Source organism: Periplaneta americana, chromosome 16, assembly GCF_040183065.1.
Source record: "Periplaneta americana isolate PAMFEO1 chromosome 16, P.americana_PAMFEO1_priV1, whole genome shotgun sequence".
Lineage (NCBI taxonomy): Eukaryota > Metazoa > Arthropoda > Insecta > Blattodea > Blattidae > Periplaneta > Periplaneta americana.
Window position 1 is genome coordinate 175,895,676 of NC_091132.1, and position 16,885 is coordinate 175,912,560.

General features: G+C 34.4%; 1 protein-coding gene across 5 annotated transcripts in view; it reads right to left on the minus strand.

Annotated features, from left to right (window-relative positions):
• Positions 1-1,895: 1,895 nt before the first annotated feature.
• LOC138692019 (gastrula zinc finger protein XlCGF26.1-like) overlaps positions 1,896-16,885 on the minus strand; it is a 94,588-nt gene continuing 79,598 nt past the window's right edge. For 2 of the 5 annotated variants that reach the window (XM_069814806.1, XM_069814807.1), the window contains exons 6-9: positions 12,775-12,872; positions 12,093-12,230; positions 7,735-7,817; positions 1,897-3,674 (exon numbers count right to left, since the gene is read on the minus strand). Coding sequence is in view for 2 of the 5 variants with exons in the window: in XM_069814808.1 (XP_069670909.1) it covers positions 3,080-3,674; positions 7,735-7,817; positions 12,093-12,230; positions 12,775-12,867 (909 nt within the window). In the remaining 3 variants the exon portion in view is untranslated. Of the gene's footprint in view, positions 3,675-7,734; positions 7,818-12,092; positions 12,231-12,774; positions 12,873-14,708; positions 14,916-16,885 lie in introns of those variants that run through there. The other 3 variants (XM_069814809.1, XM_069814808.1, XM_069814814.1) reach the window with 3 other exon arrangements.

Below are 16,885 nucleotides of genomic sequence, written 5' to 3' on the forward strand. Positions count from 1 at the left end.
TAAAAACAGGATATGCCGCCACCAATGTCCTTTTTGTTTTAATAAGGGAGGGGACTATCGAGATTGAATTCCTCGTATTTTTTTCTCTAGCTGCAGAAAGATCAAATCCAACGTTTGATAAGATGATACAATATGATCGCAGTAGTATCACGATTATTCGTGTATTTTGTAGGTTAAGGACATGCAGTTTTGAATACTATGTAGGATGATTTTGAAAATTTTAAGTAAAAACATGCTTTTAATAATTAGTCTACAGCACATTAAAAACATTATTCACGAAATGGATCTCACTATCGATCGTCCTGGATAATAAACATCCCAATTAATCGAGAGTTTACTATAGGCGTAAAATACAGGTGTAAACTTCGGGGATTCCTAGAAGTACTCAATATAATCTAAGATAACATAGCTTTCTGTAGAGTTTTCATATTAATATTTCTTTGTCCTCTTCCAAAATGAAATTGCAGCCAGCAATTCCTCACTTGAAATAGTTATTTTTAGCGCAATTTAATTAGTTAAATTGTTAAGGTTTAAAGCATATATTCAGAATATTTCGGGACCTGAATGAGGACAAAAGGCTTTCCCTGGTTTTTATATATAGGAACACAACAAGAATTTGACATTTTGAGTTGTTTTTAAGAGTACTGAATGTACAAATACACTACGTAAATCCTCAATGTTTATATATCGGAAAACAAATGCACACGCAAAGCGCATCCCTCAACGTACACGCGTGCTATCTGTTGGTGGTAGTTCAGGATATCCCTATCGCAGCAAACAGAAATCCTGATAACGATCACCCAGAGACCTTCAAAAATAAAAGGGAAAGCTCCAAACCCACCGACCACACAGCACAGGAACCCGGAGAACAATAACTATGGAAATAAACCACAGGATCAGAACCCTGAGAATCAAGTTGAACACCACGTCACGCAAAGTAATGTTAATGAAGAGCGTACTTGGGGAGAAGTGGCAAGAAGACCCAACCAAGAAACACAGGCATCCAGGGAGCAAGACCTTTCGACGCAGCTCGCAACCTAAGAGCAGCGGAAAACAGATGTGGAAACACTTCCCACCTCAAGGATGCGGGTATACAGGGAGAAATAGATTGCGAGCAAATAGAGACAAGGGAAGAACAAAGCTTTCAAAATAGGCATCCCTTTCGATGACAGAGAAAGGGCAACTACCCCAGAAATCTGGGAGAAATAGAGACGAGGGAAGAACAAAAGCTTTCAAAAAAGGCATCCCTTTCGATGACAGAGAAAGGGCAACTACCCCAGAAATCTGGGAGAAATAGAGACGAAGAACTAAAGCTTTCAAAAAAGGCATCCCTTTCGATGACAGAGAAAGAGCAACTACCCCAGAAATCTGAGAGAAATAGAGACGAAAAATTAAAGCTTTCAAAAAAGGCATCCCTTTCGATGACAGAGAAAGGGCAACTACCCCAGAAATCTGGGAGAAATAGAATGCGAGCAAATAGAGACAAGGGAAGAACAAAGCTTTCAAAATAGGTATCCCTTTCGATGACAGAGAAAGGGCAACGACCCCAGAAATCTGGCCAGAAGGCATACTAGTTAGACGGTATCTTTGACAATATTTTGAAAAATATAAGAGTGCAAGAGGTCAAATGACTTTATTGTCAAATGCCTGGCATTAGAAAATAACAACATATTTGAAAGAATACACGCAACCCACAAATCGCGAGAAAACAAAATCAGGGATTGTTTTGTTTTGAGTATACTCGCCACGCTAACCACAGTTGTTGATATAAGACACGGAAAAGGTGTAGCATTTCATTTTGCAGAAGAGGGATAAACAAAAACAATTGCTAGCTCATGATCAGTTACATTTACAAAACCTGAGTCATCGAAAAAAAAAAAAAAAAAAAAAAAAAAAAAAAACACTGTGACAAAATCCAATGCTTGCTTTCTGAGAGTACTCTATACCTCGTAGGTATTGCCAAAGAATAACACTAGAAATATTTATCACTTGTGTAAGGCCCGTAACACACTTGCAGAGTTTTCGCTAGCGAGAAATGTGTTGCAAGAAACAGGCGAAGAGCCTTCCTCCACACACTTGGCGAGTTCTCGCTATCACAGATCACACCTCACTATGATGATCTATGCACTGCCTTCATGCAGAAAGCATTTTTCTGATTATAGTAATGACTCGTTGGGAGAAATATTATAGTTTATGTATTTACGTATATTGTCGTACTTAAATATATAACCTGTAAGTATATTGTCGTACTTTACAAATTTCGTACGAACGCTATGTTGAATCTGAGTATTCAGATGATGAGAAAATGGAGTTACATGAACATATTTTGTTAATGAAAAGAAAAAGTAGGCCTAAAATTAAAGCCAGAAATATCTGAAAATCACATTGTATCTTACGAAAATAAGGGCGAGTTTTGGACACTGGTTTCGATTTGAATGATGATACGTTTGGGCGTTATTTCAGGTTGAATGGACCACAGTTTTTTGCCATTCATGATATGATAAGAGGATTCTTTGCTATGTTCTGAAAAAAATTAAGTAAACTGTTAAGACATGTTGATACATTATTCCAAATGTTTTATTAATACTATTAAATGTCATGAAAATAAAATATAGCCCTATTTATTTTCAGATAATCTGATATTTGTCTCCAGATTTCTTTTTTAAGTTTCGTGTTTTTATAGTTTTCATCCCGTGTATCATATAAATAGGCCTACAGGTGACATCGTACAAGTTCGATAAGTTTCTGACTGCAATTATCAGCCATCTTTCCTCATTTTTAAATAAAAACGATACAATTCATCGCCACCTGTGATATCTTTTTCTACATTCAATCGTCATAAAGAGTATAAATGTCAAACATCTTTGATAAATGTGTCAAGAAAATTCGCTGAGCTACCGATTCCAGCGAGAAACTCGCGCGAGGTTTTTTCCTCGAAAGAGAATCTCTTCCAGTGTGTGGACGTCCATTTGAATCCATGTTAACAATTTTTTAATTTTCTAGCAACACATTTCTCGCTGGCGAAAACTCTGCGTATTGCCTAAGCGTGCAATACACAAAGTTTCGCCCAGTCATGGCACTAGTTCGGATTTTCGCCTCTATGCTCGCGTGCATGCGTTAATAGATTGCTCGGTTCTGCATAAGTCTTGCCACAAACATAGCACTTGTACGGCCTCTCGCTAGTGTGAGAGCGTACATGACACTTCAGACTTCCCTCATAAGAGAAGCGTAAGCCACAAAAATGACAATTAAACGGCTTTTCGCCGGTGTGCAAGCGTGAATGCCATTTGAGATTTTTCGTACTCGAAAAACAACTCCCGCACACGTCACAACTGACTGGTTTTGCGCGTGTATGTACATGCGAATGCCTCTTCAAGTTTGCAGAGCATGAAAAACCCTTTCGACACACGTCACAACTGAATGGCTTCTCGCCTGTATGTACGCGTGAATGCTTTTTGAAGTCTCCCGAGTGAGAAAAACATTTTCCACACACGTCACAAGTGAATGGCTTGTCGCCAGTGTGCACGAGGCCGTGGCTTTTGAGTCTTGTAAAGTCGGGAAATCTCCTTCCGCAAACGTCACAATCATATTTCTTCTCTTCAGTATGCACGTCCTCTTCTTTTGGAATATTTTTGTTGAATGTTGCAATTCCACTAATATGGTTGACTGCAACACTGACAATTATATGTAACGTTAGAAAAGTATAGTGCAATATTGTACGATTCTTTAAATGTAGTGATAAAATAAAAAAATTATTAATAGTAATAAAAATAAAAATAATAACATAATTTATTTATTTTATTTATTTATTTATTTAGAATATTAACGTGCAAAGCAACAGCACAAGGACAATTACAGTTTAGCACGATACAGAATAAAACAAAACAAGAAATGATGATGAGAATGAATGATAGAAAATGGCAACGAGATGAAAATACAAACAATAAAATAGTCTACATTAATCATTGACCAAATGCAACAAAGTAAATAGCACAAACAATTATTAAAATTAGTACAGTGAGATAATTAAAATGAAGGCAATTAAATAAAATGAATTAATGAAATCATATAAATGAAGACTGGAATAATATAAGACACAGTGCATACAAATAATTATTAAAATTTGAGACAAATACAAATAAACAATAATGACAAAATGAATAGATAATTACGAAAATACATAATAATAATAATAATAATAATAATAATAATAATAATAATAATAGTAATAATAATAATATTATGGTCATGACGTGATACAATCTATACTAATAATAAATCTGTAGCCGAAATTTTTCTGGTAATTTTCGGTTTGCCAAAAATAATTGGTCCTAACATATATATTTAACCGCCCTGAAACCGAAAATAGCTTTTTTGAAATTTTTGTTTGTGTGTCTGTCTGTCTGTCTATCTGGATGTTTGTTACCTTTTCACGCGATAATGGCTGAACCAATTTATATGAAAATTGGAATATAAATTAAGTTCGTTGTAACTTAGAATTTAGGCTATATGGCATTCAAAATACTTTATTTAAAAGGGGGGTTATAAGGGGGCTTGAATTAAATAAATCGAAATATCTCCCTTATTAATTTTCATGAAAAATATTACATAACAAAGGTTTGATTAAAAATAATTTCAGATAAGTTTTACACCATGCAAAATTATGATAGGGCTGACATTTAATGAGATAAATGAGTTTGAAAACTACAATAACGCCATCTAAGATGGTGTAATGAAATAAAAAACAAATGACTTCGTCTATAAGAGGCCTTGGACAACAACAATCGAAAGCTATTAAACATGGCCTACAGAGAATGTTTCTGTGGTTGTATGAAGTAATATCAGAAGCTAAATTAACCGAATTGTATAATTAATTATTCATTTACAATTTGAAAGTGTAGTTTCTCTAGATAGACATAACGCTATAATGTTATTACAGTAACTTCTGAGTAAATCGAGGACAGGTAAGATTAAAATAGCTTCTTATGCACAGAAAACTTGATAGGCATTTGTTTCCTGTATTTCCTAAAACTATGACGAAACGAGTGGTCTCTGGATCAATGATCGCATTTTAATTTTTTTAATACAATTTAAATTAAGTAACATAATAAACGATTTATCCTTCTATCAAACACGAATGTTCCCTGGATCAAACGTCCTATTTTGATTATGTAATTACTTTATAATTATTTCTAATGGGTGCAGCAGAGCGCACGGGTACGGCTAGTATGTTATAAATTGTATTTTATATATAAAATACGTTGATATTCTTTAATTTTATACAGTATAATATTAAAGACATTGCACTTGATTAAAACAAAATATTTTTGTATTTTTTTTTTCTTAAAAGAGGAGCAAAATCAATTGAACTGCAGTCACCGATTGTTTTACATAGTCCCTCCCCATCCTTTGCCTCAGGCTCAATTGACTGCAGTGGCCTGGATGCGATCTTAGTGATATGCTGGCCGAACATATCTTGTGCACCTTACACCGCTCGGCTAACGAACGCAATACGAATTTACCCGATTATGCAGTGATACGAAGCCCTGGTTGAGTCAAACATTTGCGTGCAATAGTGGTATAAGTCATCCGGCTTCTAAGGGTTAATGTAGTAGTCGACAGCTGTTGGTTAACACTAACCTAACACAATGATTAATATTAATTGAAACCAATATCTACAATTACAATAAAACACAATTTTGTATAATACAATTTCTATTAATACACACAAATAAAGTCAACGTGAATAGTTGAGTAGTAGTAGTAGTAGTAGTAATAAAATAGTGGTAGTAGCAGTACAAATGATTTTTATTAGGTTATTTTACAACGCTTTATCAACAGCTTTGATTATTTAGCGTCTGAATGAGATGAAGGTGATAATGCCGGTGAAAAGAGTCTGGGTTCCAGCACCGGAAGTTACCCAGCATTTGCTCATATTGGGTTGAGGGAAAACTATAGAAAAAACCACAACGAGAACTTGCCAAGACCGGGAATGAAACCCGGCCACCTGGTTCCGCGGCCAAACGTGCTAGCCATTACTTCACAGGTGTGGACTTACAAATAGGTACTAGTAGTAGTAATAGTAATAGTAGTAGAAATGGTAGCAGTATTTGTAGCAATAGTAGTCGTGGTAGTAGGAATGGTAGTTGTAGAAGAAATAGTAGTAGTAGAAGAAATGGTAATAGTAATAGCAGTAATGTATTGTATTGTATTTATTAACATTCCATGATATTTATACATGCTTACAGCTAGAATATGGAACAAGTCAAAAAACTTAATACTATTATAAAGTCTTAATTTATAGTCACAGTCTAGATGAAATATAAACAGACGTGATTTACAATATAGTCTACTAGTACAACACAAAGTTTTAGTATCAATTTCATGAAGTGTTATTGAATGCCATGAATTCACCTACAGAATAGAAGGCGTGAGAAATTAGGTACTTCTTTAATTTGGCCCTAAATAATTTTGTTTTGAGTTTCATTTTCTATATCGATAGGGAGGCTATTAAAAATTTTTACTGCCATATAATGCACTCCTTTTTGATAGCACGATAGACTTGCCGATTGAGTATGAAAGTCATGATCGTGGTGGTGGTTGTAGCGGTAATATATTAAGGCTGTGTCTCAAAGCTCAAGTCCATACTACACACTAGTGACTAGCAACTAGGTGACTTATAAACTACACACTAGGGAGCTTTGGACATGTATGCTTGAAACATGGCCTTCTTATAGATTATTTTTCTAAAAACCGTGACATCACGGTGCAGCACTAAATTAAGAAGGCAGTGTCCTAATGCAGTTTCATTGCGAGTTATGTGGAAAAGATAAGGGCTTAATATATTACAGAAATGTTTAAAACATTGTACAGAAGGTACTAACGATGTCATTGTTCAAAGTTAACGTGTTATTCTACAATATATTTACATTATTTCACTTCCAAAGCATTTTCAGATTTCATAACCCCATTTGCTGATGAGGTATCCATGTTTATTTAGTAAAAAAGTCATCAATCAAGCAAGCATTTTCATTGACTAGCTACTACGGACTTGATTGCTATGCACTATGTAGCTTTGGCTCATAACTTATGACGTCACATCCGGCTATTTAGTCAACAATCTAGTTCACTTCAGCTGAAAATGTAGCTTTGAGACACGGCCTTAATATAGCAATAGTAAAAATTGTAGTAGTAGAAATGGTAGCAGTAGTGGTAGTAATCGTGGTGGTATTTGTAGTAGTAGTAGTAGTAGTAGTAGTAATAATAATAATAATAATAATAGTAATAATAATAATAATAATAATAATAATAATAATAACAACAATAACAAATGAAAATTTAAGCCCTTCCAGCTTTATTAATTTCGTTGCTTGAATTCTTCTGTACCAAAGAAACAGGAGTGAAAGGAGTAGGACCCACTTCCAAGTTGTAAACAAAAGCCTATTAGAAGTCATGGAACAAACCTAAGGAAAAAATGAACTATGACACGTATTCCCATTGACAGCAGCAACATCAGCTCCAACAGTTGTAGTAATAGTATACCGTAGTCTTGGTATGGTAATGGTGATAGGATAGTTTATAGTTCACGACACTTAAGTCCGAAAAGAATTTTAAAATTTTCATATGAACGATAATGATGTTAAAAAAAAAACAAATACAGTACATTTATTTTGTCATTATTTAAATAAAGCAGTGAAACCAACGACGTAATAAGGACTCATATATTTCACTCACCTCTCAGTTAAAATTTCATTCTCTTCTGCTGTTATTTCCAGTTTGACCTCCTCCTTCACTTCATCCAATGCATAAAACTCTTCCTGTAGAAGAAGATAATGTAAAACACACACGTAGCACAATGATACATGAACAATCAATACATGCGATGTTATACATTCCAATCTTGAATTTAAATCCCACCTAATGCAGAATAGAATATAAGCATTGTTGTAGAGGTGGATGTAACACAGCTCCGTAGTATGACAGGAAAAATTGCTGACAGTTAATAACGATTCAGTCACAGTGATTTTTGTGTTTTGTGGATATTCTTGACGATCGCGAGTAATGAACGCTCTAACATTCACAGTCATTCACCAAAGATTATGGCAAGCAATAAATGCCACATTCCAAGGGGTAATGTCATCAACAGTCGAAATGTAGAACTTTCTTGTTGCTGCAAATCCAGCTTGTCTGGCTTCTTCAAGTCTTCAATTCGTGGTCATTTCACAAAATTAAGGAACAAATATTATGTAAATATATAAAAATGACCGAGTGATTGAATTTATATACTTACTGGCTTTTAAGGAACCCGGAGGTTCATTGCCGCCCTCACATAAGCCCACCATTGGTCCCTATCCTGAGCAAGATTAATCCAGTCTCTATCATCATATCCTACCTCTCTCAAATCCATTTTAATATTATCTTCCCATCTACGTCTCGGCCTCCCTAAAGGTCTTTTTCCCTCCGGCCTCCCAACTAACACTCTATATGCATTTCTGGATTCGCCCATACGTGCTACATGCCCTGCCCATCTCAAACGTCTGGATTCAATGTTCCTAATTATGTTAGGTGAAAAATACAATGCGTGCAGTTCTGTGTTGTGTAACTTTCTCCATTCTCCTGTAACTTCATCCCTCTTAGCCCCTAATATTTTCCTAAGCACCTTATTCTTAAACATCCTTAACCTATGTTCCTCTCTCAAAGTGAGAGTCCAAGTTTCACAACCATACAGAACAACCGGTAATATAAATGTTTTATAAATTCTAACTTTCAGACTTTTTGACAGCAGACTGTATGATAAAAGCTTCTCAACTGAATAATAACAGGCATTTCCCATATTTATTCTGTGTTTAATTTCCTCCCGAGTATCATTTCTATTTGTTACTGTTGCTCCAAGATATTTGAACTTCTCCGTCTCTTCGAAGGATAAATCTCCAATTTTTATATTTCCATTTCGTACAATATTCTCGTCACGAGACATAATTATACACTTTGTCATTTCGGGATTTACTTCCAAACCTATCTCTTTACTTGCTTCCAGTAAAATTCCCGTGTTTTCCCTAATCGTTTGTGGATTTTCTCAATGGAAGGAGTCCATAATCGTACCTATCTTTAAGAAGGGGGACAAGACTAACTGTAGTAACTTTCGAGGAATATCACTTTTGTTGACGTCGTACAAAATTTTGTTCAATATTCTTTTGAGAAGATTAACTCCATAAGTAGATGAACTTATTGGGGATCATCAGTGTGGTTTTAGGCGTAATAGATCAACTATTGACCAGATATTTTTGTATTCGACAGATAATGGAAAAAAAAATGGGAGTATAAGGGTACAGTACATCAGTTATTCATAGATTTCAAAAAGGCATATGACTCGGTTAAGAGGGATGTATTATATGATATTCTTATTGAATTTGGTATTCCCAAGAAACTAGTTCGATTAATTAAAATGTGTCTCAGTGAAACATACAGCAGAGTTTGTATAGGTCAGTTTCTATCTGTTGCTTTTCCAATTCACTGCGGGCTAAAGCAGGGAGATACACTATCACCTTTACTTTTTAACTTTGCTCTAGAGTATGCCATTAGGAAAGTCCAAGATAACAGAGAGGGTTTGGAATTGAACAGGTTACATCAGCTGCTTGTCTATGCAGATGACGTGAATATGTTAGGAGAATTTATATATAAAGAAGTGAGTGAATGAAGAAATAAATAAGAGAAACTCAATTAACTTTATACTATATACCAAACGAAAGCCAAAAGTTTAATCACACAGTAACCCGTCTTTATGCGGGACTTTAAATTACACTAAAAGTGGATGGGGTAAAAATTATCAGACTCACTGCAAACATCAAAATGAATACGATTTAATGAAGATTCAACATCGCAGTCCCCACGACAAAAATAAGGTGCATAAATTTCACGTTTTTCAACTTTTTCGAACATATGGCACACTCATATAATCTGAAGGAGTCGTTCCTAACTAGAGGCGACTTTTGTTATTACAAACACGTAAAAGAAGGTATTTTTAAGGCTGGACTATAGTGACGCTTGTTGCAGAAGAGGTCGCAGTTGGGGGTTTTTCACGGAGTTGTCGCATTTCCCCATATTAACCATCTACGTTATTCCGTCAACATTTCTCCATTCCACAAACATTCCCCCAATGCCGGCTGTTGATCCACGGAGGAGGCTGGCCTAGGGACGAGGTGGGCTGCCTGCTCCAAACATAGATTCGCAGTGAACCTTAGTGTAATCAGGCAGTATGGGTTTGGGAATGCGCCTAGCTTGAGGGTCAGCACAAAAGATTTAATAAAGTCACAGTGATATTTTAAATTATAATTCAATTCAAGACTAGTACGATATTCCAACTTAAGGCCCGTAACACACTTGAAGAGTTTTCACCAGCGTGAAATGTGTTGCGAGAATATTCAAAGATTGATAACATGGATTCAAATGGACGTCCACACACTGGAAGAGATTCTCGTTCGAGGCAAAAACCTCGCGCGAGTTTCTCGCTGGAATCGGTAGCTCAGCAAATTTTCTTGATACATTTATCAAAGATGTTTGACATTTATACTCTTTATGACGATTGAATGTAGAAAAAGATATCACAGGTGGCGATGAATTGTATTGTTTTTATTTGAAAATGAGGAAAGAGGCCTGATAATTGCAGTGAGAAACTTATCGAACTTGTACGATGTCACCCGTAGGCCTATTTATATGATACACGGGATGAAAACTATAAAAACACGAAACTTAAAGAAGAAATCTGGAGATAATTATCAGATTATCTGAAAATAAATAGGGCTATATTTTATTTTCATGAGATTTAATAGTATTAATTAAACATTTGAAATAATGTAGCTATGTCTTAACAGTTTACATAATATTAATCACAACATAGCAAAGAATCCTCTATCATATCATGAATAGCAAAAAACTGAGGTCCATTCAACCTGAAATAACGCCTAAACGTATCATCATTCAAATCGAAACCAGTGTCCAAAACTCGCCCTTATTTCCGTAAGATACAATGTGAATTTCAGATATTTCTGGCTTTAATTTTAGGCCTACTTTTTTATCATTAACAAAATATGTTCATGTAACTCCATTTCCTCATCATCTGAATACTCAGATTCAACATAGCGTTCGTACGTGATTTGTAAAGTACGACAATATACTTGCAGGTTATATATTTAAGTACGACAATATACGTAAATACATAACCTATAATATTTCCCCCAACGAGTGATTACTATAATCAGAAAAAATGCTTTCTGCATGAAGGCAGTGCATAGATGATCATAGCGAGGTGTGATCTGTGATAGCGAGAAATCGCCAAGAGTGTGGAGGAAGGCTCTTCGCCTCTTTCTCACAACATATTTCTCGCTAGCGAAAACTCTTCAAGTGTGTTACGGGTCTAAATGACATGACAACCCTCACTGCGAGTCAGTTATCATTCTCTTCTATACCGATCGCACATCTACACCATCTACTGCTAATGGCTGACGAGAATAGAGCGGAAGAAATGCGTGACGTAATACTAGAGTCATAACATTTCAATCGCATGCATCGTAGTACTACGTGTCCTGAAAATATTAGTCGTGTTTCTAATATAACATTTTAATGCGAAAGAAATTTTTTTTACCGTTAACTGTTGACAATAAATTAATTTGTAAGTTATTCTCAAAGCATTTAAATACTTAAGTTTAATTTTCTTCCGTTCCTTTATACAGGACTTCGACAATTTAGGAATAATTTAATCCGTAAAGAAAAAAAATTAATTAAATTTTGTGTACATTAATGTATTAATAGTACATACTAGTAGTCAGTAAGTTTACAAAGTTATACTTAATTATAAGAGTAACTTTCGTTTTTCCAATTTATAGATTCGAGAATCTATACAAAGCTCATTTTCTCGCGACATATCAGCGGATCATTCGCGGCACACAAGTTGAAAATGGCGGGGCTATACGTTGAAATCGAAAGCATGAGCACAATAATATTGTATTCGCTGATCACTTACTGTAGCAGCCACATCATCCAGTAAATAACAGAGGGAGAACTACCGACCAACACACTCCATAAACTGCACTCACCTCAACTTCATTCTTCACGATGGGAAAGTCAACAGGCACTGCATTTTCCTCAAATGTCATCTCTGATTTCACATCATATCTGTGATCCATGCATTCTTCCTTTATTTCAGTGACGTGCACATCTAGAAAATTTCGTCCCTGGAAAAAAAGGACAAAACAACTGAACGATAATTATATATCAAGTTGTTCACGATAATTGCGTCACTATTTATAAAGACCGTCCATTCTATTTATCGCACTGATGTAAACGAATGCACGTGTACTTTATCTATTCAAAAACCAGTAGCGAAATACTTTGTGTGAAAAACATCGTTAATGCAGATAATAAAAGATTAGATTTATTGCATATTTTTTTCCAGCATAATCGCAACAATACACAAAATACAAAATCAAGGATAATGTAATTTTAATTGATATAAGTGATTTATTTTTGAATTATTAAAAAGTTCTTCTAAAAACCACTGCATAATTCCTGAAAAGGAGTACTCACAGATTTTCAAGCAGTATGTGTTTTTATGTGAAATAAAATTCCGTTCTTACGCTTGAGACTTTACATTCACGATTTTTAAATTTGTTAATTGTGTTTCATCACGAGCAAGAAAAATATTTAACTACAAACGAATCCGCTCTCTATTTGTAAATGACGGATTTAGAAAATAAATAGTAATTGCTCTCAAATTACCTCAGATAAAGGCTTCTTCTCTTCTATACCTGAGTTACCACTTGTTTGTATAGCAAGTGGGTCGCACCCAGATTCCATCTTGATCACATCCATTACGACTGAAAGAGGAAATTAAGTAACTTCAATTAACACGCAGAATGTGAACTACCTGAATCAGACTTACTAGCTTTTAAATCATAATTCGACATTTAAGTTTAGCGAGTATACTTTTTATGTGCGCATGCTAACATATACGAGTAATAACTAATTAACACAAACACAAAGGAATGTGTAGGCCTACAGGAGTGATTCTATGGGTAAGTTACAGAAGTTGTCTTACAAACACAGCTGAAGATTTCATGATAGAATTTGTCACTAAGTTTTATTATATGATCCGATTCGTATGTCGAATTATAGGCAAAATTTTACCACAGTCTAGTACATAGTCACGAAGCTTGAAGGGATTTTTTTGCATTTCTCGAAATACAATACTCCAGCAGTTAGCAACTGAGAGTACTAGGAACAATAGACTGTGCGAGAGTAGCGATCCTAGTGGCTAGCAACTAAAGTTCAACTGTCATTGGATGTATATTCCCTATGTATTGAGCTTTGTGACTGTATGTACTACCACAGTCTAGTATGTACAGTCACGAAACATGAGTTTATGAGAGTACTAGGAACAATAGACTGTGCAGGTACTATTTCGCATTGTCTCTAATGAGGCGATAGTAGCGATCCTAGTGGTTAGCAACGATCTAAGGATGCATATTTAGTACGTATTGAGCTTCGTGACTGTATATACTAGACTGATTTTTACATTGCTCTGGTTCACAAGTCGGTAAGAATTCGGAATTTTATTTTATATTGTTTAAATTACAGCGTTTCATAAATCATGTGCATCATCTTGAATTCCATGTTCTCTCATATCTACAATATGAATTCCTTTACTTTTTCGTGACATACAATTAGAGGAAATGAACATGAATAATATTAAATATTCTTAATGATCTCGGGACAGAAAATTACAATAAAACGTGCATAAAATAGAAATTATATACTCGTGAGCGTTCAATAAAGATAAATTAGGTATAGTAATAAAAAAAATTGTAGTTACGAAACAATTAATCGCTAAACTGGCGAATATGTACCTTCCTTCGATTCCTCTAACACCTTCAATTTTTTCTTGAATCTTGCCAACATAACCTAGTGTTCGGTTAGTTTAGGCTTTTCTTATGCCTTACATATAATTTACGTATGTGGTAGGTTAGGTTAGTTTAAGCTTTTGATATGCCTTGCATTTGGAAACTGATGGCAGGTTGGGTTAGGTTAGTTTAGGTTTTTTGCTATGCCTCGTAATTATACACTCAAAATTGTCTAATGCTGAGAAAGACTTATTTTTCAGTGGAATTGTCAGAACTTGTATAATGGAGGATATAAAAATTGAGTCAAATTACGAAAACTGTGTTTATTTCGTTATCATTTACTAATATTTAGTACTTATTCCATTAATAAAAATTACGTGTACTTCACATAACATTGTATACGTACTTTATTATGTTTTATATCCATACTTCTCATTTTTTTTTTCACTAGAAACCTCAACACATTCACCTCAATCACGATGCATCTCTAGATTTTAAGCGTGCTTTACATTTTCCAAAAATTCTTCTTCCATCAAATGCATTTACCTATATAATTTTCAACTCCATCTCCACAAAACAATTCCTCACCCAAATTCAATGATTTTCACTTCAAAAATCATCAGAAGTACCAGTTCGATAGTTTCTCCTACGCATCTACTCTAAGGCGATGTAGGGCTACATCACAACGAAGAGTTGGATTGAAAGCCAAACACAAATGTGTGTGGATATCCTTGCTCCCTATCATTTTGTGGCACACAAAGTAACAATATAGCTTAATACCTCTTTGTGATTTAAAAAATCAAATTTACATACCTGTTTTCAGCTGTCACTCTTAAGCAATGGTCAAGTCGAAAATTAGCACGGCATAATTAGACCTGATAGAGCAAATTTATATAACTGCACTTTGAGTCAGTGTTGCCAACACAAATTGTATTCCCGTCAGTATAACACCTGGAAATCCGTCAGAATCCGTCAAAATTTAAATAAATAAATACAAAGCAAATTTTAACACAACTTACTTACCAATTCTGATTAAAATAATAATTCTTCAACATCTAACTTGATTACGAGGAAATCTGAAACAGCGATTCCTAAACATAGTAGGGAATAGGCAGCAGGGCTGTTCAAATAAAAAGTAAAATCTTCAAAAAATTAAAAATGACAGCAGCTAAAAATGTCAAAAGATGATGTAAATCGTAATTTCCGCCAGAAAATCCGTCACCCGTCAGTCATTTTTTTCCCGTCCGCTACATTGAAATTCCGTCAGTTTTGACGGAATTTCCGTCGAGTTGGCAACACTGCTTTGAGTATGTACTATAGAGTGATATCTGTTCACATAGAAGACCGTGACACATAGGTTAATAGATTAAGGCCCGATTGTATAAACCATTTAATCTTAGATCTGAGGTTAAATTGATCCTTGTTTCAGCTGAACTTGGAATTTTGTGTTGTATAAAGTCTAATCTGAGATTAATTTGTCACAAACTAAAGTCAACTTTGACTGAAGAAATTTCTCCGATTAAGTTAGATGATCCAAGTTCAGTTATTTCTTTTCTGTTTGAAATATACGAGTGAGAGATTGTGCAAATAAAATACCCATTATTATTAATATTAATAGATATGTTAGGTATATTTATATATATTTCTTTCAATTTCTTGCCTTAATACACAAACATTCTTATATTTTATATTCTATCGTGTTCAGCAGTATCAAATAACATAACCTATAATTATATTATGTTTATAACAACCATTAATTATTAATGGATATGATAGGTACATTCATAAATGTTCAATTAACTGTATTACTAAACGAAAATTGTCGTTTTATAAAGCTTTATTATGTTTAGCAGTATCAAACACCACAACATGATAACAACTTGGAGAACAGTCAACCTTCTTCTTATTGTCCGCCATTATTTACATTGCAAAAAAGAAAACCAGTGTCTCCAACAGAGTGTAATACGGAAAGTCGCCAAAAAGTAGTTGTAAAGTCGCTAGATTTCTCATGATCAACAAAGAAAGATTAAATTTTGTCACTATGTGGTGCTAAAAAGGTCACTAAATCCCTATTTAAGCAATATAAAAGTTAAAAGAAATTGTTGTTGAAAAAGAGTTAAAATCGCTAGATTGGCAACACTGAACAAACCTGTATAACATGGTCCGCGCATCACGTATTTCATCTGTTTATGCGATGTTGCCAAATCCTTTTCACGTGAACTTAGATTGCATTTGAACCAAGGTAATTTGATCGCAGAAAAGTTTTATACAATAGAAGAAGTGTCTGAACTCGGTTTACTTTTCGATCTTCGATCAAAGTTGATCTTTAGTCAGGGAGTTTTATACAATTGGGCCTAAGTACGTCAGACGTCTCAAGATCAACGCACAGAAACTATTTTTTGACCTGTACGTAAACAGTAGACCTACATTAGAAGGCTGTTTTGGAAAGGAATTTTTTAAGTAGTTAATAATAATAATAATAAAAATAAAATTATTTATTATTAACATTTGTATGCTGAATAACAGCCACGGGCCAATTATAGTTCAGCACAATACACAAACAGAAGATACAAAGGTGCAAAAATAAATAAATAATATCTTAAATCAAGAAAAACATACATAAATAAAATTGAGAACAAGGACAGTAAATACTAATAAACAGAACTATACTTTAAAAGGATCTAAATTGTTCCCACGCAAATTGGCATATTTTATGCATCTACAGACTAGAGAAAGAGTTTTTGAATTTCTGTTGTAAACATTATTTTGAAATCTTGAACCCTTCGTAGGAATACGAAAGCTGATGTTGTTTATGACAGACTCACAATCAATATCACCCTTGATAACTTTGCAAAACAAAAATTATAATTAAGATTTTGATGTCTAGAAAAAAGGCTACAACAGTTAAAATATTTACAGGTAATCTCATAATTAAAGTCAGAGGAATTGGGTATAAATCGAAAAGCACATAAGGAAATATATTTTCTTTC